Here is a 20,442-nt window from a genome sequence, read left to right on the forward strand (position 1 = left end):
TGCTTCCAGTGTTCTTTCCAAAGCCTCATTCTCATCCTGGGGAATCTGCTTTGCACACTCTGGACTGTAAACGTGCTCTAGCTTTCTACTTGGATCGCACAAAGCCACACAGAAATGCTCCTCAACTTTTCGTCTCCTTTGATCCAAACAAGTTGGGACGACCTGTATCGAAGCGCACCATCTCTAACTGGATGGCGGCTTGTATCTCTTCCTGCTATGCCCAGGCTGGATTATCCCTTCCCTGTAAGGTCACAGCCCATAAGGTCAGAGCAATGGCAGCCTCTGTAGCCTTCCTCAGATCGACACCGATTGAGGAGATATGTAAGGCTGCCACTTGGTCCTCGGTTCATACATTCACCTCTCATTATTGTCTGGATACTTTCTCCAGACGTGATGGACAGTTTGGCCAAACAGTGTTACAAAATTTGTTCTCTTAAGTTGCCAACTCTCCCACCATCCCATTGGGGTTAGCTTGGAGGTCACCCACTAGTGAGAATACCTGCCTGCTTGTCCTGGGATAAAGCAATGTTACTTACCGTAACAGTTGTTATCCAGGGACAGCAGGCAGCTATTCTCACGTCCCACCCACCTCCCCTGGGTTGGCTTCTCAGGCTAGCTACCTGAACTGAGGAGACACGCCCGGTACATCGGGCGGGAAGGCACTGGCGCATGCGCGGTGCGGGCATCTCGAAACTTCTGAGTTTCTTCAAGCAAGACATGCTTGCAAGATGTCCGTATCGGGGCTCTGTCGGATGACATCACCCACTAGTGAGAATACCTGCCCACTAGTGAGAATAGCTGCCTGCTGTCCCTGGATAACAACTGTTACGGTAAGTAACATTGCTATTTATATGAAAAGGCAAGCAATATTTATTGATGTTTAAATAGAAAAGGATCCAATTTGTTCAAATATTGAACAAAACCCAGCTTCTAAACTTAAATATTGTATTTTTTGATTTCAGGAAATGTAGATTCTATAATTAACATACAATTGAAAAAAAGAAAAGCAGTAGACCCTTACAGGAAAATTTAATAACAGGGCACCTAGGTTAATAGGGCAGGCAGGCTCTATTTTATAAAAACACTTAGACATATAAAGTACCATATTAATCTATGGTATTTTGTCTAAGTGCTTTGAAAATGTGTATTTATAAAATATTAGCACATATCCTGCAGAAATTGTGCCAAGATTGAAGTCATGGACTATAGTTCTGCCTGAGAACATGTATAGATGTACACATATACAATGAGTGATCACACATGTTTTATAAAATACATGAGTAAATCATGACTCTGAACAAACTGTGCCACTGAGCACAACTTGCTTACATTTACATGACAACTATGCACTTAAATGTACAGAATACTGACATTTAGGCACTTAAGTGTACACGAAGGGGCACATTCTATAAACAGTGTCCCAGTTGTAGGTAGCGGTAGGCGTCCTATCTCTGTCTAACCAACCAATTGGGATGCACGTTTAAAAAAAAAAAAGCAAAACATTGCAAGACAGGCAGCCTACATTGTAGACGTTTTCGAGAGCCTAGGGAGATGCATAGAGCTGCCTAAGCTCGCCCAAGGCTAGGCGTGGCTGTGGTTTTGCCCAGAAGTGGCATTTCCCTAGGGCCACGAAAGGTGCCTTGCAATGTAGGCCAGTAAAATGCTGGCCTACATTTCAAATAGATTCAGCCGCTGAACTGATTGCAGCAAGGGACTCTCCCTGCTGTGATCAATTTAGCGGCCATAGCAGGGAACCCATCCCCCCGTGAAGTCGGCTGGTAGGAGGGATGCCCAGTCCCTCCTGCCGAAGCCCCCTGAATGTCCGCAGCAGGAGGAGTGCCCAATTTCTCCTACTGCCATCTCCTGAAGGTCACTGGCAGATGGGATGCACAGTCCCTTCTGCTGGAAATGTCCCCCTGCTCCCGAGATCACCGGTAGGAGGGATGGACCCTCCTGCCGGAACCCCCCAGAAAAAATGCCCCCACCCTAACATCCCCCAAGCCCACCGGACCCCCCCCCCCCTTATCTTTTTCTTGCAGGCCGGCCAGAGGGATGCTTATTTCCTCTAGCTGGCAGGCCCACCTCCATAGAATGGCGGACTTTCCCCTTCATGGTGCATCCTGGGATGCACCAGGGAGTGGCCTAAGGCACTGATTGACCCAGGCACCTAAGACCCTTCCCATAGGAAGGGCCTTAGGCACCTATGCCAACCAGAATTTTAGACAACTCCCCCAGTTTATTCTGGGATGCACTGGGAGTGGCCTAAGACTCCAATTGGCCAGATCTCTTAGGCCACACCCTTCTGCCATTGATCTTCAGGGGGTGGTGGCAGAAGGAATTGGGCACTCCTCCTGTCATGGACATTCGAGGTGGGGCTTCGGGGGTTTCCGCAGGAAGGACTGGGCATCCCTCCTGCCAGCCAAGTTTGCAGTGGAACGGATTCCCTGCTGCGGCCGCTAAACTGATCGCAGCAGGGAGAGTCTCTTGCCGCAATCAGTTCAGCAGCTGTGTGTATTTGAAATGGCCTCTATTTCAGGCACCTGTCGCAGTCCTAGGGAGATGCCTAAGGCCACTTCCGGTTGCAACCTCGCCCACACCTAGCACCTGCCTAGGCTCACAAAAGTGCCTACAATGTAGATAGTCTGCCTTGGGGTGTTTTGTTTGTTTGTTTGTTTGTTTTTTTATGTGCATCCCAATTGGCTGGTTAGACAGTGGTAGGATGCCTACTGCTGCCTACAATTAGATCACCGTTTATAGAATTTGCCCCTTAGGGCCACATTCTGTATAGGACGCCCAGTCTCAGCAGCATTCTCCCAGTGCATTCTGGGATGTATTGGGAGTAGCCTAAGACTCCGAATGGCCAGATCCCTTAGGCCATTCCCAGGGAAGGTCGTGTAAGGTATTTTGGAGGTGTGGGAGGGTTTCTGGCAGGAGGGACTGGGCATCCCTTCTGCTGGTGATGGCAGCAGGTGGAATTGGGCACTCCTCCTGCCACAACATTGAAGGGGGGGGGGCTATGTGGGTTCTGACAGGAGGGACTGGGCTTCCCTCCTGCCTGCAGACTTCACGCTGGGATGGGTTCCCTGCTGCGACCGCTAAACTGATCATGGCAGGGAGTTTCCCTTGCCGCGATCAGTTCAGCAGCTGCGTCTAATTGAATTGTAGGCCAACATTTTGCTGGCCTACATTTCAGGCACCTATTGCAGCCCTAGGGAGACGCTTAGGGCCACCTAAGCTCGCCTAAGGCCACTTACGGGCAAAACCATGCCTAGCCTTGGGCGAGCTTAAGTGGCCCTATGGGCCTCCCTAGGCTCTTAAAAGCACCTACAATGTAGGCAGTCTGCCTTAGGGTAGTTGTTTGTGGGGTTTTTTAACATGCATCTCATTGTTTAGTCAGTGGTAGGACGCCTACCACCACCTACAATTGGGATGCCATTTATAGAATTTGCCCCTGTCATTTGGTTGCTTAAGTGGTATTCTATGAATAGGCACTTAAATGGAATAGCGCATATTTATAAGGGGAGTGTTCACATGGATGAACCATGCGCAGGCCATAGACAGGGCAGACATTTCGGAGAGCATCTTAAAGAATATTAGAAGTTGTTCACATGACTCCTGCTTTTAGGTGCCCCTATTTATGCCACATCTATAGTAGATGTTAATTGGAGTGCCTAAATATACACTACTATTCAGTAAGGATACTTGGGTGCCCAAGTGTCCATATAGAATAGATTCTCACCTCACATTAAAGGTTTTAATGCCCTCATAATGCAGTTTGACTTGAGCTCTGCCTTTAATTTAGTTGATCATACAAAGTTATTAGAATGTCTGGAGGCTATAGGCATTTGTGATAAAGTTTTAGATTGGTTCAGGGTTTTTTTTACACTGCGTACCTATCAAGTCCGTTCTAAGGATGTTTTTTCTGACAGAGTAATCCATGTGGTGTTCCACAGGGTTCTCCTCTTTCCCCTTTACTTTTTAATGTCTATCTGGCTCCATTGGGTAACAGATTATCGTATCTTGGGATTAAGATGTTTAATTATGCTGATGATAGCACCATTTTAATTCCCACTCAGAGTTCCTCATTGCAGATCACTCCTTTGATTGCCGAAGTCTTCTCAATTATTGAACAGTGGATGAATGAATTTAAATTGAAGCTTAATCCGAAAAAAAACAAAATTTTTTATGCATTACCACGCCAAAATAGCACTGAAACATCATTAATTCTGAATTCTATAACCTATCCTGTCCAACAGACCATTAAGATCTTGGGTGTAATTTTGGATCAGACATTAACTATGAAGAACCAAGTGGATTCTGTGGTCCGAAAAGGCTTTTACACATTATGCAGACAATTAGAGCGTATTTCGATGCCTCTTCATTTAGACTGCTGGTTCAATCTTTAGTCTTGAGTCAACTGGACTATTGTAATATTGTCCATCTGGCTGGCACTAAAAAAAAAATCTACGCAGATTACGTATTGTTCAGAACTCAGCGGTTCGACTTATTTTTAATTTGAAAAAGTATGATCATATAGCCCCTTTTTTTTTGTGAACTCCACTGGTTGCTGATGGAAGCTCAGGTCAGATTTAAGTTTGGTTGTATCTGCTACAAGATCTAGGCTGGCTTGGCACCTAACTACCTGTATCTTTTAGATTCTTTCACATTTACTAACAATAAAAATTCCAGACATTCACATGCATTATTTATCTTCCCATCGGTCAAAGGGTGTAAATCTAAAAGATACCATCATCGCCTTTTGTCATACCATGCAGCAGTTTGGGATATGGATTTAGTTTCTCTAATCGCAATATCTTGCTCTTATCAATTATTTAGGAGACATTTGAAAATGTACTTGTTCTCTAGATATTTAGGTGATTAAAACTTTTCATTCTTCTGTATTATTCTTTTGTAAACCGCTTAGAATTTAACGTTGACTGCGGTATAGAAGTAACTTTTTATGTTATGTAGCATCTAAATGAAGACCTTTAACGGGTATCAGACACATACCAACAACCACCATAGGTTTGTCGGAAAATTCCTCATTTACCCAACGGTGCCTCCACCTCCTGTTTTGTTTATCATTGATCTTTTTCTTTATTTTACATTGCTTTTACTATTAAGATTCTTATAAATTATTCATGGCTAGTGTGAAAAACTTTTACTTAGCTTTTTCATCCCCAAACGCCAACGCGTTTCGATAATCTTTATCAAGACGAAAACTGGGGAACTGGAATATCAAACAGACACATACACCACATTAGAGATAACATTGGAGCACACACATACGCCACATTAGAAAAAATCATACCTTCTCTGTACAATCTCACTTAACTTACATTTATACAAGACAAACGTCACATACCAACCATCGGCAAAAAAACGCCGAGGTTCACCGACTCTGAGAACTAAATACCCTACCCAAAATACGTCATTTCCGGGGAATTACACTCCTGACCCATACGTAATAAAAGGGGCCAAGCACAAAAAACCACTGAAAAAACCAACACCCCTTATCCAACCAAGGATCTAAAGATCCGCTTGAGCTAACCAGTCAGAAGTTTGATTTAACCCATTAGGGGCCATAGAGTCTAATCGGAACATCCACCGGAGTTCGCACCGGTTCAGCCTCCGGGCAGTGTTCCCTCCCTCCCACCCTACAAAAATTTGGTCTAGGACCCGCCACTGCAGATCTTCTAACGTATGCCCACACTGAATCCAATGATGGACCAGCGGGGACGATTCCGAGTGAGTACGGACTCTAGACTTATGTTCTGTTAACCGGACCCGTATAGAACGGGTGGTTCTGCCTACATACAATTTGGGGCATGGGCATTGCAACACATATACCACATTCTCAGACCTACAAGTGGTATTATATCTCGCCCTATACATAACCCCAGTAGTAGGATGAGTCCAATATTCACCCGGAATCGTGTACTCGCACCATTGGCATGAACCGCACGGGGAATGATTCCCACTAGTAAGGGGGATTCTCTCCTGTAATTTATAATGATTTAACATCTCCCCCAAGTTTTTTCTCCTGCGGTACGAGCACAGAGGCGCTGCATCCAAGTCAGGGATTAACATCCTAGGAATATGCCAATGTTTTTTGACAATTTTAGATACACTATGGGCTAGGGAGGAAAATTCCTGCACAAAGGCCACTGTGTCCTGGGACTGTGCACCCCGCTCCCCCTCATACAAAAGCCAATCTCTATGGGCATTCTTAGCTCTTTTATACGCCCTTTTGACTACATCATAAGGATAGCCCCGATGATAGAATCTTATTTTCATCTGTTTCGCCTGGCAACGAAAGTCATCTAAAGTGTGGCAAATCCTGCGTAGCCTCAAGAACTGACTTATGGGCAAACTTCTTTTCAAGCTCTCCGGGTGAAAGCTGTGAAACCGTAACAAGCTGTTACGGTCTGTCTTTTTCCTATACAGGGACGTTTGTAAATGAGTAATCCCTTTTGTAATCAAAATATCTAAAAACGGGATTTCCCTATGATTTATAGTAGCAGTAAATTTGATATTATTATCGAGCCTATTTAGTTCTGCTATGAATAATTCCAATTCATCCTCTGTTGAAGACCATATACACAGGACATCATCAAGGAACCTCTTCCAGATCTTGACTTTAGAGAAAGATGGCATAGGATAGATCAGACGTTCTTCTAAATCTGCCATAAATAAGGCCGCTAAGGAAGGAGCTAATGATGCCCCCATAGCTATGCCATGCTTCTGTAAATAAAATTCATTGTGGAACCAAAAATAGCTTCTGGTTAATACCAGGGTGGCCATTTCCATCAAAATATCTGTAGATAACTGAGGTCGGATCTTTTGTTCCACACAAATTTGATGTATTAAGGTCAAGGCTCTGTCCATGGGGATCATCGTGTATAAGGCAGTCACATCCAATGTGACTAAAATCCAATGTGGTTCATAGACATCCAACTCAGATATGATTCTGAGCATATGGTTAGTATCTTTGATATATGACTTAATAGAGGAAACCTGTTGTTTCAGAAAAATGTCCAAGAATTTGGATAAAGGCTCCAGGGGGGAATCACGCATAGATACAATGGGACGTCCAGGTGGGTTGTGTAGATGTTTGTGAATTTTCGGAAGAAAATAGATGACTGGAGTCACATGGAATCCAGGATTGAGGAAAGCAGCTTCTCTGGCGGTAATCATTTTTTGCTTGAGAGCTTTTGATACCAATTTTGAAATTTCACTTTTGAGCTCCATAGCAGGATCATCTGGTAGCCGCTGATAAAACCGAGGGTCATCCAGCTGGCGGTGGGCCTCTCTTAGGTAGTGTTCTTTTGACCATAGCACAATGGCCCCCCCCTTGTCAGCACGAGAAATGATCATAGATGTATTGTCACGTAGTTCTTGCAAAGCGCACCATTCAGGATAAGACATATTAAATTGAGGAGTCATACAAGAGCTTTGATTTTCCAATTGCTCCACTTCAAAAAGTACAAGATCACGAAAAGTTAACAAATTGGCGTGTAGAGGGACCGCTGGGCACCAATTTGATTTTACTGAAATCAGCGTCCCATCGCTAATTGGCTATGGTGGTTGTTGGTATGTGTCTGATACCCGTTAAAGGTCTTCCTTGAACTCCGGATTTTTGCGACTCTGTGCACATGTGATTTGGATATAGCCGATCAGCATTAAGTGATTTCTGTTGTTGACATGGCATCTAAATGAAGGCATTGTCACAGAATTGCCCCTCTACTGACTAAGTACATGTCTGGTTGCACTACATGTACTTTTAGGTGTGACCAAATTATTTTATAAAAGCTTATTTATGCATGTAAATCAGTTTCTGTTACATCTACTCTGGATTATGTACGTGTGGTGATTATCCCTTACCGCAAACTGGCTTTCAGAGAGGAACTACAACTTTGAGCACCTCCCCTATAGAGGTGGAGCCCCAGTCTTCAGCTCAGTTTTTTCTCTGCAAGCGAACTATGCAGAGGGGTTCTGGTCTGCTCTGCTCTGCTTTTTTTTTTTTTTTTTTGCTTTCTCGCATTTTAAAGTTTGTTCTTTCTGTGGCTTTGGTGCCCAGAAACCTCTTTTTGGGGATTCTCTGCCTGGGAAAGGACTCAGACCCACTGTCTGCTGGTCTGTAGTTCTGCAGGGCAAGCCTTTGGCTGGACCTGAAGGGCCAGCCTGCTGTGTTTTCTTCTGGGCTTGAGGTCCATTCCCCTTAGTTTCTCAGTGGCTTGAGCATAAGCTGTGGGTTAACATAAGTACATAAGTACATAAGTAGTCGCCTCCGCCGGGGCAGACCAGAGGTCCATCCAGCCCAGCGGTCCGCTCACGCGGCGGCCCATCAGGCATATTGCCTGGTCAGCGGTCCCTGACTAATTTTATTGCCTACCTCTACACTTATCTCTAAACCTTCCACTGCTCTTATCTGTACCCCTCAATCCCTTTGTCTTCCAGGAACCTATCCAGGTCATCCTTGAAACCCTGTACTGTGCTATTTCTTATCACGGCCTCCGGAAGGGTGTTCCATGTGTCCACCACCCTCTGTGTGAAAAAGTACTTCCTTGCGTTTGTTTTAAACCTGTCCCCCTTCAATTTCATCGAGTGACCCCTTGTTCTTGTGGTTTCTTTCAAATTGAAAAATCTGTCTTTGTCAACCTTTTCGATGCCCCTCAGGATCTTGAAGGTCTCTATCATATCTCCTCTGAGTCTCCGCTTTTCCAGGGAGAACAGCCCCAGCTTCTTCAGTCTGTCAGTGTATGTAAGGTTTTCCATACCCTTAATCAGTTTAGTTGCTCTTCTCTGGACTCCCTCAAGCATTGCCATGTCCTTTTTGAGGTACGGTGACCAGTACTGTACACAGTATTCCAGATGCGGGCGCACCATAGCCCGGTACAGTGGCAGGATGACTTCCTTCGTTCTGGTCGAGATACCCTTCTTAATGATACCTAACATTTGGTTTGCTTTCCTCGAGGCTGTGGCGCATTGTGCCGACGCCTTCAATGTCGTGTCTACCATCACTCCCAAGTCTCTTTCCAGATTACTGACCCCTAGCATTGATCCCCCCATTTTGTAAGTGAACATCGGGTTCCTTCTCCCTATATGCATGACCTTGCATTTCCCTACATTGAAGCTCATTTGCCACTTTTTCGCCCATTCTTCCAATGTCGTAAGATCCCTTTGGAGATTCTCGCAGTCAACCGTGGTTTCAACCTTGCTGAATAGTTTGGTGTCATCTGCGAATTTGATGACCTCGCATTTTGTTCCCGCCTCCAGGTCGTCAATGAATATGTTAAACAGGAGCGGTCCCAGCACCGATCCTTGAGGAACCCCGCTCGTGACCCCTTGCCAGTCCGAGTAATGGCCCTTTACACCAACCCTCTGCTTCCTGTCTGCCAGCCAGTTTTTGATCCATCGGTGGACCTCCCCGCGCACCCCATGATTCCATAGCTTCCTGAGCAACCGCTCATGTGGTACCTTATCGAAGGCTTTCTGGAAGTCTAGGTAAATTATGTCTATGGGTTCACCTTTGTCCACCTGGTTATTTACCCCCTCAAAGAAGTACAACAAGTTTGTGAGGCACGACCTACCCTTGCAGAACCCATGCTGGCTCGACCTTAGCTGTCCATTTTTTTCGATATGGTCACAGATGCTGTCCTTAATCAGTGCCTCCATCATCTTTCCCGGGACCGATGTGAGGCTTACCGGCCTATAGTTTCCCGGGTCGCCCCTCGAACCCTTCTTGAAGATGGGCGTGACATTAGCTATTTTCCAGTCCTCCGGGATCTCTCCAGTTTTTAGGGATAGGTTGCATATTTGCTGAAGTGTCTCTGCTATTTCATTCCTTAATTCCTTGAGCACTCTTGGGTGAATGCCGTCCGGACCTGGTGACTTGTCGCTCTTTAGCTTGTCTATCTGCCTGAGGACATCCTCCTGGCTCACCTCTAATTTGACCAGCCTGCTATCTTGATCTCCATTTTCTATTTCCTCTGGTTCCGGAATGTTGGATGTGTCCTCCCTCGTGAAGACCGACGTAAAGAAGTCATTTAACTTGTCAGCTATTTCTTTTTCCTCCCTCACTACTCCCTTTCTATCCCCATCATCCAAGGGCCCCACTTCCTCCCTCGCTGGTTGCTTTCCCTTTACGTACCTGAAGAATGATTTGAAATTTTTTGCCTCTCCCGCTAGTCTCTCTTCATATTCCCTCTTTGCTCTCCTAACCACTCGGTGGCACTCCTTCTGGCTTTCCTTGTGTTCCTTTTGGTTGGCCTGCGTTTGGTCCTGTTTCCATTTTTTGAACGATGCTTTCTTGTTACTGATCGCCTTTTTTACAGCTGCCGTTATCCATGCTGGGTTCTTTATTCAATTTTTCTTGCACTCTTTTCTGAACCTGGGGACGTACAGGTTCTGTGCTTCGTGCACCGTACGCTTGAGCAGGGTCCAGGCGCTTTCTACGGACTCTACCTTCCTTGTGCTTCCCCACCATTTTCCTCATTGCATCATAATTCCCTTTTCTGAAGTTGAGCGCTGTTGTTGTGGTTCTTTTCACCCTGGATGATCCCAGTTCTAGTCTGCACTGGATCATGTTGTGATCGCTGTTCCCCAGTGGGTCTGATACCGCTACTTCCTTTGCAGGTCCCCCCAGTCCACTGAAGATTAGATCAAGAGTAGCTCCTCCTCGTGTAGGTTCCGTGACCAGCTGTTCCAGGAAGCAGTCCCTCGTGGCTTCCAGGAATTTGGTCTCTCTCTCGCAACTTGAGTGCCCGATACTCCAGTCTATCCCAGGGTAGTTGAAGTCCCCCATCACCACCACACTTCCATTCTTGCATACCTTCCGCAGTTCCGTCTCCAGGTCCCGGTCAATTTCTTCCGATTGGCCAGGCGGACGATAGTATAGACCCAATTTGATGTCTGTTCCAGATCCTCCTGGTAGCTTAACCCATATTGATTCCAAGCCTTCCGACCTTACTGCTGTTTCCATTTTGGTTGAGGGTATGGAGTCTTTTATGTATAGCGCTATTCCTCCACCCTTCTTGTGTGTCCTGTCTCTCCTGTAAAGTTTGTACCCTGGTATGACCACAACCCATTTATTGTCATCAGCCCACCACGTTTCTGTGATTCCAATTATGTCCAGGGCTTTTTGACTGGCTATAATTTCCAGCTCTCCCATTTTGGCCCTGAGGCTCCTCGCATTTGTGTAGAGGCAATATAGGTCCTGATTTGTCGCCCGCCCTGCTGTTTTCTTTCCATGGCTCGGCGCTCCCACCTGGCTTGCCTTTACTCGGTCATCCACCTCCCGTGGCGTGTCCGTTTTGCCCCCATCCAGTATCTCCTTTTTTGGATGGTCCTCTTGCTCCCATTGTTCTCTTTCAACCATGCCTGTTAGGTTCGTTTGGGCACTGGGCCCCTGCATTGCATCTGTGGGCCTTTTTTCTAAAGATTTCCACTCAGCCCTTTTGTCTAAAAGTTCCCTCCCAGTCCCTTTGTCCAAAAAGTCCCTCTCAGCCCCTTTGTCCAAGAGTTCCCACTCGGTCCCTTTGCCCAAAAGTGTCCCCTCAGTCCCTTTGTCCAAAAAGTCCCTCTCAGCCCCTTTGTCCAAGTGTTCCCACTCGGTCCCTTTGCCCAAAAGTGTCCCCTCAGTCCCTTTATCCAAGAAGCCTCTCATAGTCCCTTTGCCCAAGAATTTTCTCTCAGTCCCTTTGTCCAAAAGATCCCATTCGGTCCCAAGCTCTCTTTTGCAATGTCCTTGTTCAGTATCATTTTTTAATAAGAGCCCTCAAGATATCAGGGTGTTGGCAACATGTTACCCACCCCTGTCGCATTCCAAGGTCCTGGGGGAGTGTAGAGGTCGGTCTGTCTGGCTTGTAGCCCTAATATTCCATGGTCTGGAGGAGTCACTTTTTTACATTGTGGAAATTAAAAACCATTAAAAAATATTTTGATCCTTTATCGTTCAGACTATTGATGCAGGCATTAATTTTATCTATTTTAGATTATTATAACATCATCTATTTAGAAGCACCCAAAAAATTTTTAAGGAAGTTAAGGATAATTCAGAATACAGCTGTTCGATTGATTTTTGATTTAAAAAAGAACGACCATATTAGTCCATATTATCATTTAATTCATTGGCTACCTTTGGAGGCAAGAATATTATTCAAATTTTCCTGTATCTCCTTTAAGCTGATATCGGGATTGTCTCCAGCATACTTTTTTCATCATTTTATGTTGCATGAATCATCAAGAGAAACTAGAAACTTCTACTTATCCCAGGACAAGCAGGCATGATATTCTCACATGTGGGTGACATCATCCATGGAGCCCCGATGCGGACAGCATTTCAAGCAAACTTGATTGAAGATTCAAGCTTGCTGTGCTGTCCCACGCATGCGTGCCTCCTGCTCCACTAGAGGGTGCATCCCCTCCTCGTGGTCTCCAGTTCGTTTTTTTCCGCGGAGCTAAGAAGACTTGTTTTTCCTAGCTCTGCCCCAAGTGCCTTCTTTGCACCGCGATTTCTTGTTTTATTCGTTTTAAAAAGTCGCTGTGCGAATAGTTAATTGTTTTTTAGTGGTTTTTCTTGCTCATCACGTACTGCGATTTCGTTCACGACCCGGGGGCCCCCAGGTCGTCGCGGCCGCGTGGCCTGGTAGGCCGCAGCCGCCTGTTTTTTCTATGTCCCGGCCTGTTACTGGCTTTAAAAAGTGCACCAGGTGCGAGCATCTATTATCGATCACAGACCCGCATCGCTGGTGCATCCTCTGCCTGGGGGCCGATCATCTGACCAAAACTTGCCCCCGGTGCGCAACTTTCCAACACCGGGCGCTCCGCCGACGACGGGCCCGCATGGCGGACCTATTTGCTGCCGACCAACCCTCGGCCTCGAGGTCGGCCCCGGCTTCAGCCCCGGCCTTGACCTCGGCCTCGGGTCCCTCGGCCCCGCCTCGGGACTCGACTTCGAAGACCCCGAGTTCCCAAAGTCTTCAGCTCCAGGTAAGTCCCCTCTTCCTTCCTCAGGATCCATACCTCCGAAGAAGCCAACCTCCGGGCAAGGGGGGAGTTCCTTACCCACGGCCCCGACGAAACCCTCGAAGTCCTCTGGACGTGCCTCCACCACTCGGGAATGCACCGCAGCCTCGGACATGCCATCGATGCTGTCTGTCCAGGATATGCTCCGGGCAATGATCACGACGGAGCTATCTGTTGCCTTGGCTCACCTTCACCCGGCCCCGACCTCGACCTCGCGTGCACCGGACCAGCCTGAGCCCCGTGTCGAGGCCCCTCGGGGCAAAGTGCGCCATTTTCGCCGCCTCTCTTCCTCCGATTCCTCGCTGAGACACTCGAGGCGTTCATTCCCAGCGGAACTACGCGGGGCGAAACGGAGGTCGAAGCCCCTCGAGCCCTCGGGCTGCCGACTTTCCAAGAAGGCCCAGAGTTCTCCTCCGACCCGAGGCCGCTTGCCCTCGACTCGTTCGGGAGGACCGCTACGGGTTACCGAGCTGTCCCTCGCTAACCCTAAGCTTTTACTGACTCCTCCTCGGTCCGGGGCTCCGGTCCGAGGCTCCAGGCTTTGGCCGAGGGAGTTTGGGGAGAGGTCTCTGACCCGACATCGGTCGGTGCCCCTTACCCCGGCGGCGTCACCGAGGGGCTCCTCGAGGCAACGCAGGTCCCCGGAGCACTTCCCCAGCGTGTCCCCAGTGTCGGATCGAGGGTCCGAGTGAGAACCTCGCTATTCGAGGGAGGCTTCCCCTTCCTTTTCAGCAAAACGGAGGTCTCGTTCACCGTCCCCGCAAGGGGCTACGGGAACACACCGCCCTTCATTTACGAGGTTCGTCCAGGACATGGGAAGTGCCCTTGACTTGGACTTACAATCTGACTCGAGGTACTCCAAGGAATACCTGGCGGAGCTGGATATGCCTTCCCTGCCCCGAGAGTCCCTCCGGCTGCCGCTGAACCCGGTGCTCCGGCAGACCCTCATCAGGAACCTCGAGACTCCTTACATGGTGACGGCTGTCCCATCTGAAATGGAGTCTAAGTACCGTACGGTGCCCTGCCCAGGGTTCAAGCAACCACAGTTGTCCCACCAGACTTTGCTGGTGGAGTCTTCCTTGAAGAAAGCTCACCCCTCTCGGGTACCCGCGGCAATCCCTCCGGGACGCGAGGGCAGGACCTAGACAAGTTTGGCCGCCGCCTGTATCAGAACTCTATGATGGCCTCTAGAGTGCTGAACTATACATTCACCTTCTCATCTTATCTAAAACACCTCATTGGGCTGCTGGGCGCCTACTCAGCTGATTTACCTGCCGCTCGCCGGGCTGCGTTTGGCCTCCTCCTCGAGGATTTCTCAAACCTCCGCCTGCATCTGTTCCATGCCGCTTATGACGGCTTCGAACTTTCATCCAGGGTCGCAGCCTTTGTGTAGCTAACCTTCCTTGCGTCGGTAAGGAACTGTTTGATGACACTATCGAGGCGGCTACGAAGCGGTTATCGGAACACGAACGATCCTTTGCTTCCCTCGTCCGTCCAAAACCTAAACCACCGGCCTCTCGACCTTTTCGGGGGCTGCCTCGTCGTTACCCCCAGAAGCCCACACTGGCCTTTTCTAGGCCGCTGCCTCGGCGCCCCCGGGCTCACTCTAGGGCTTTACCAAAATCACAGCCTACTGCGCCTGCGAAGCCGTCTCCTTCCTTTTGACGGGATGCACGGACGGGGGCTGGCCCCCTCCGCGCCACCGCCTGGCCTTCTTCCCATCGGGGGCCGCCTGCGAGCCTATTACCCTTGCTGGGAAGCCATAACGTCAGACTCATGGGTCCTTGGCGTGATCTCATCAGGGTACTCACTCAACTTTCGAGAGGTTCCTTCCGACAGCCCACCAAGTGCGTGTCCCCCCAATCGAGCGCAGTTATCCCTCCTTCTATCCGAGGCCCAGGATCTCCTTCGCTGCGGGCGGTGGAAATGGTTCTATCCGAGGCCCTTTGGCCTGACCTCGTCTCCCCGGGTCTTCACGAAATGCCTCGTAGTGGTCGCGGCTGCCTTGCGCTCCCAGGGTCTGCAAGTATTCTCCTATCTGGATGACTGGTTGATCAAAGCTCCGACCAGGGAGGGGGGTTATCTCAGCGACCCGACAGACTATTTTTTCTCTTCAGAGTCTGGGGTTCGAGGTAAACTTTCCAAAATCCCAGCTGTGCCCCTCTCAGTCCTTACAATTCATCGGGGCCGTGCTGGACACGGTCCGCCTTCGTTCCTTCCTCCCACCTCAGCGTCGGGAGGCGTTGGTAAATCTGAGCCGCCGGATCTCGAGGATGACCTCCGTCTCGTCGCGACAAATGATGATGCTCCTGGGCCACATGGCCTCTACTGTCCATGTCACTCCGTTCACCCGTCTTCACCTGCGGTTACCACAGTGGACTTTGGCCTCACAATGGCGTCAGGACCAGGACCCGATCACCCGCCCCATGACAATGACTCCTTCTTTGCAAAGATCGCTCCGTTGGTGGGCCGACTCTTCGAATCTTTCCAAGGGTTTGCTCTTTCTTGCCCCCCCACACCAGAAGGTCCTAACCACGGACTCGTCGGAGTATGCTTGGGGGGCTCATCTGGATGGTCTCCGCACCCAAGGACTGTGGTCAACAGAGGATCGTCGCTGCCACATCAACGTGCTGGAGCTTCGGGCCATTTACCTTGCCGCGGTGGCTTTTCAACATCTGCTTTGCGACCGGGTGGTTCTCGTCCGCACGGACAACCAGGTGGCGATGTATTACGTAAACAAGCAGGGAGGGATGGGGTCATGGTCCCTCTGTCAGGAGGCTCTTCGTCTCTGGGAATGGGCGATCTCCCAAAACATCTTCCTTCGAGCGGTTTACATACAGGGAGAGCAAAACTGTCTGGCGGACAGGCTCAGCCGCCTCCTCCAGCCACACGAGTGGTCCCTACATTCTCATGTCGTGCGACAGGTGTTCGACAGGTGGGGGACTCCTCAGATAGACCTGTTCGCCTCCCCCAACAATCAAAAACTGCCTCTCTTCTGTTCAAGGATATACTCCCCGGACCGTCTCGAGGCCGATGCCTTCCTCCTTGATTGGGAGGGGAAATTCCTCTAAGCGTTTCCGCCTTTTCCTCTGATTCTGCGGACGCTGGTTCATTTGAAATCGGTGAGGGCCACTCTGATCTTGATTGCCCCTCGGTGGCCTCGACAGCCCTGGTTTTCCCTACTACTTCAACTCAGTGTCAGGGAACCTCAGCTTCTGCCTGTGTTTCCCTCTCTGCTATCTCAGAGTCGGGGTTCACTGTTACATCCCAATCTTCAGTCTCTTCATCTGACTGCGTGGTTTCTTTCCCCCTGACTTCTCTCCCTGTATCTCAGTCGGTCAGGGAGGTGTTGGAGGCTTCTCGGAAAGTCTCGACTAGACTCTGCTAGTCCCAGAAGTGGACTAGATTCTCGTCCTGGTGCTCCTCTCACCTCCAGGACCCGGTATCTGTCCCTGTGTCCTTGGTTCTGGAGTATTTACTTCATTTATCTCACTCTGGCCTGAAGACCAATTCCATTCGAGTACATCTTAGTGCGATTGCTGCCTTTCATCAGCCCCTAGAGGGGAAGGCTCTTTCACTCCATCCCTTGGTTTCTCGTTTCATGAAGGGTCTTTTGAATGTTCATCCTCCTCTCAAACCCCCTCCTGTGGTTTGAGATCTTAATGTGGTCCTGGCTTAACTCATGAAACCTCCATTTGAGCCTCTGGATAAGTGTCATCTTAAGTTTCTCACTTGGAAAGTGATCTTTCTGCTCGCCCTCACTTCTGCTCGGAGGGTTAGTGAGCTGCAGACTTTGGTGGCGGACCCACCTTTTACTGTATTCCATCATGACAAGGTGATTCTCCGCACCCATCCTAAATTTTTACCTAAGGTGGTGTCTGATTTTCATCTCAATCAGTCCATTGTTCTGCCTGTGTTCTTTCCCAAGCCCCACTCTCATCCTGGAGAGGTGGCGCTCCACACTCTTGACTGTAAGAGAGCGTTGGCCTTTTATCTCAAACGCACTCAGTCTCATCGGACGGTTCCTCAACTGTTTCTGTCCTTTGACCCTAATCGGTTGGGATGCCCAGTTTCCAAGCGCACCTTGTCCAACTGGTTAGTGGCTTGTATTTCCTTTTGCTACGCTCAGGCTGGTCTCGCGCTGCATGGTCAGGTAACGGGACATAAGGTCCGAGCGATGGCAGCTTCGGTAGCGTTCCTCAGATCTACGCCCATTGAGGACATATGCAAGGCTGCCACGTGGTCTTCGGTTCATACTTTCACCTCCCACTGCTGTCTGGATACGCTGTCCAGGAGCGATGGCCGTTTTGGCCAATCGGTCCTGCATAATCTGTTTTCTTAAATTGCCAACTTCCCTCCATCCCTTTTCAGTTAGCTTGGAGGTCACCCACATGTGAGAATATCATGCCTGCTTGTCCTGGGATAAAGCACAGTTACTTACCGTAACAGGTGTTATCCAGGGACAGCAGGCATATATTCTCACAATCCGCCTTCCTCCCCGAGGTTGGCTTCTTTGCTGAGTATGTGAACTGGAGACCACGAGGAGGGGATGCGCCCTCTAGTGGAGCAGGAGGCACGCATGCGTGGGACAGCACAGCAAGCTTGAATCTTCAATCAGGTTTGCTTGAAATGCTGTCCGCATCGGGGTTCTGTGGATGACGTCACCCACATGTGAGAATATATGCCTGCTGTCCCTGGATAACACCTGTTACGGTAAGTAACTGTGCTTTATTTGCTTATCCAAAAATTAATGGGTGTAGATATAAGACCTTCTTAGATAGGACCCTAGCATTTCAAGCTGGTATGCAACAATTTTGGTTAGGTAAATGTATTCAGCAAGCTATGTTATCCTATTGCAGTTTTCAGAAATTAATTAAGACCACTTTGTTCAATAAGTTTATTACTAAGTGAGTTTTATTATTGAAATTCTGTTTTACAAATATTTGTATTTTTTACTGTATTATTGTATTTCGCTGATTGTCCTGCTCTTTTTAGTGTAAACCGCCTAAAACAGGGGTGTCAAAGTCCCTCCTCAAGGACCGCAATCCAGTCGGGTTTTCAGGATTTCCCCAATGAATATGCATGAGATCTATTAGCATACAGTGAAAGTAGTGCATGCAAATAGATGTGCATATTCATTGGGGAAATCCTGAAAACCCAGCTGGATTGCGGCCCTCAAGGAGGGACTTTGACACCCCTGGCCTAGAACTTTTGGTTATGGCGCTATAAAAGAATAAAGTTATTATTATCATTTGAGGCAAAAAAGTCTTTTCCTTCCTACAACTGCATTAAAAGAGCTGCAGGTAGGCACCAACAGAAGACTGAGTAAACCCCCATTCCTATGGGACAATCGGGGTGGGTCAGAAAATCTCAAATTTGAGGGTTTCTGGGGTTAGGATTCAGGTTCCCCACCTCCAAAACCCCTGCTTCTATGTTTTCGCACTTTTGAAAAAGTCTCCTGGGCTGTTTTTGGCATGATTTTACAGGTGGCGGCTGTAAGGATTAGCCCCCGCCCAAAAAAAAATAATGTAAGATTTTGGAGGGGTGATGTTGCAGCAGACAAGCCCCCAATGATATAATGTGGCGGCCTTACAATCTGCCAGGTCCCGGGTTCAATGCCCTCATAGAAGGTTCAGTAGGAAATGACAGCCAAGAGTGATTGCATGAAGAATATATTGTGCAGAAATAGGCTTAATATTACAGAAAGGCAATATTTATAAAGATTCTAATGTACAGAAAGATATTCTATTATGTAGCTGCTTCTGTGTTCTTGTGAATAAGAGAGAAAAGACAACTTCCTGAATAGGTGCTGTGAGGGCAAAAAGAGAAGAAACAAAGAGTCCAGAGAGTCCACTGAAGGAACCTGTGAGAATATGGTTTTTAATAGTTTGATAATATTGTGTGATTATATTTGGACACTTTTCTATCTTTAAATAGTGTTCTTTTTGTTTTATAATAAGGTATCTTAAACCATGGTGATCTGCTAAAGCCAAGTAGTACAGAACTCCCCAGATATTTGCGGGGGTTCTGTTCCAAGCCCCCACGAATATCAAAAAATGGCAAATACGTTTTTTTGCTTGGGGAAGCAGGAGAGGGCAGCTGGAGCACCGGCGAGTGAAGGAAATCACTCGCGGTATGCTCCGACCACTTCTTCCTGTACTAAAGTCTGGCTTCACCAATCAGGAGCTGCTTTGACACAGCTACTGATTGGTGAAGCCTGACTTTAGTACAGGAAGAGGCGGTTGGAGCATACCGCGAATGACCAGGTCCGCAAACTGCAAATTCGCAGGGGGGAACGCTGTATATCAAATCTTAATAAATGATAAAGCGATTAATTGTTCTCAGAAGGGGGGTAGGTTTTGGTGGAGTACAGGCAGTCACAATTTTCATGTGTGTTATAAAATAGGCTTGATTGCATATGTTATATATGCATGTAGTCGCACTAGCTTCTAAGCTGGTATATAAATGTACATGGCTTCATTATAGCTACAATTTCTGCAGCTTTTCATGGACAGTTTTATAAAGACACATAGGCACCTACATGTGTTTTTATAAAATAGGCTACAAATAGACACCTCCGTCACAGTCCAGCCTAGGTGGTCTGTTACACAATTACTCTCTAAATATAAGGAAGGCTTGTTTTGGTGTGAGATTCCTCATTAAAAATTGGAATAGAATTTTCAATATACAGGAATTTATTCTTATAAAAATAATGTAATTAAATATATGATGACAAATATTACACCAGACCAACTGAACTTAATTTTATTTCTTTGAGATTGTTTTTCAACAGTATCACATAGCAACTAAATTCATAAAAAGATTTTTTAAAATTTATTAGTTACAAACTAGTTTATTTCTTTTTTTTTTCCAGTCCCCTTTTGCTTTCTTTTACGACCACATGAAACTTGAGACGCCATCTAAACCTAAGTCACTTAGTGGAGTTGGACAGTTTCCGAGTGTCCAACAAGGAGGCCTGGTTTAGGCTGCGATGGCCACTATCATTCCTGGTGATTTGTCAGAAGTAAGAGATACCCAGAAAGCCCCTTCAGGGAAACGTAAGCGTGGTGAAACCAAACCAAGAAAAAACTTTCCTTGCCAGCTGTGTGACAAGGCCTTTAACAGTGTTGAGAAATTAAAGGTTCATTCATACTCTCACACAGGAGAGAGGCCCTACAAGTGCACACAACAAGACTGCACCAAGGCTTTTGTTTCTAAATACAAATTACTAAGGTATTAAACTCTATTTATCTTTCAGCTTATACCATCTTTTTTCTGTTGGCCCTTTTAAGCTTTGTAAAAGTATAAATTTGTGAAAGGTCTTTATTTAATTTGCTTTAAATAATTATGCTAGCTTATGGTTGTTTCTAGATTTCTAAGTTCCATAATTTATACCTTGATTTGTTGGTTAAA

General features: G+C 47.4%; 1 protein-coding gene across 3 annotated transcripts in view; it reads left to right on the top strand.

Annotated features, from left to right (window-relative positions):
- PLAG1 (PLAG1 zinc finger) overlaps positions 1-20,442 on the top strand; it is a 41,575-nt gene that overhangs the window by 8,523 nt on the left and 12,610 nt on the right. For 2 of the 3 annotated variants that reach the window (XM_033933617.1, XM_033933616.1), the window contains one exon: positions 19,904-20,262. The exons of the other annotated variant lie outside the window; for it this stretch is intronic. In XM_033933617.1, the coding sequence (XP_033789508.1) occupies positions 20,021-20,262 (242 nt within the window). In that variant the 5' untranslated portion in view covers positions 19,904-20,020. The remainder of the gene's footprint in view (positions 1-19,903; positions 20,263-20,442) is intronic. 3 annotated transcript variants of the gene reach the window in all.

This window comes from Geotrypetes seraphini, chromosome 2, assembly GCF_902459505.1.
Source record: "Geotrypetes seraphini chromosome 2, aGeoSer1.1, whole genome shotgun sequence".
Lineage (NCBI taxonomy): Eukaryota > Metazoa > Chordata > Amphibia > Gymnophiona > Dermophiidae > Geotrypetes > Geotrypetes seraphini.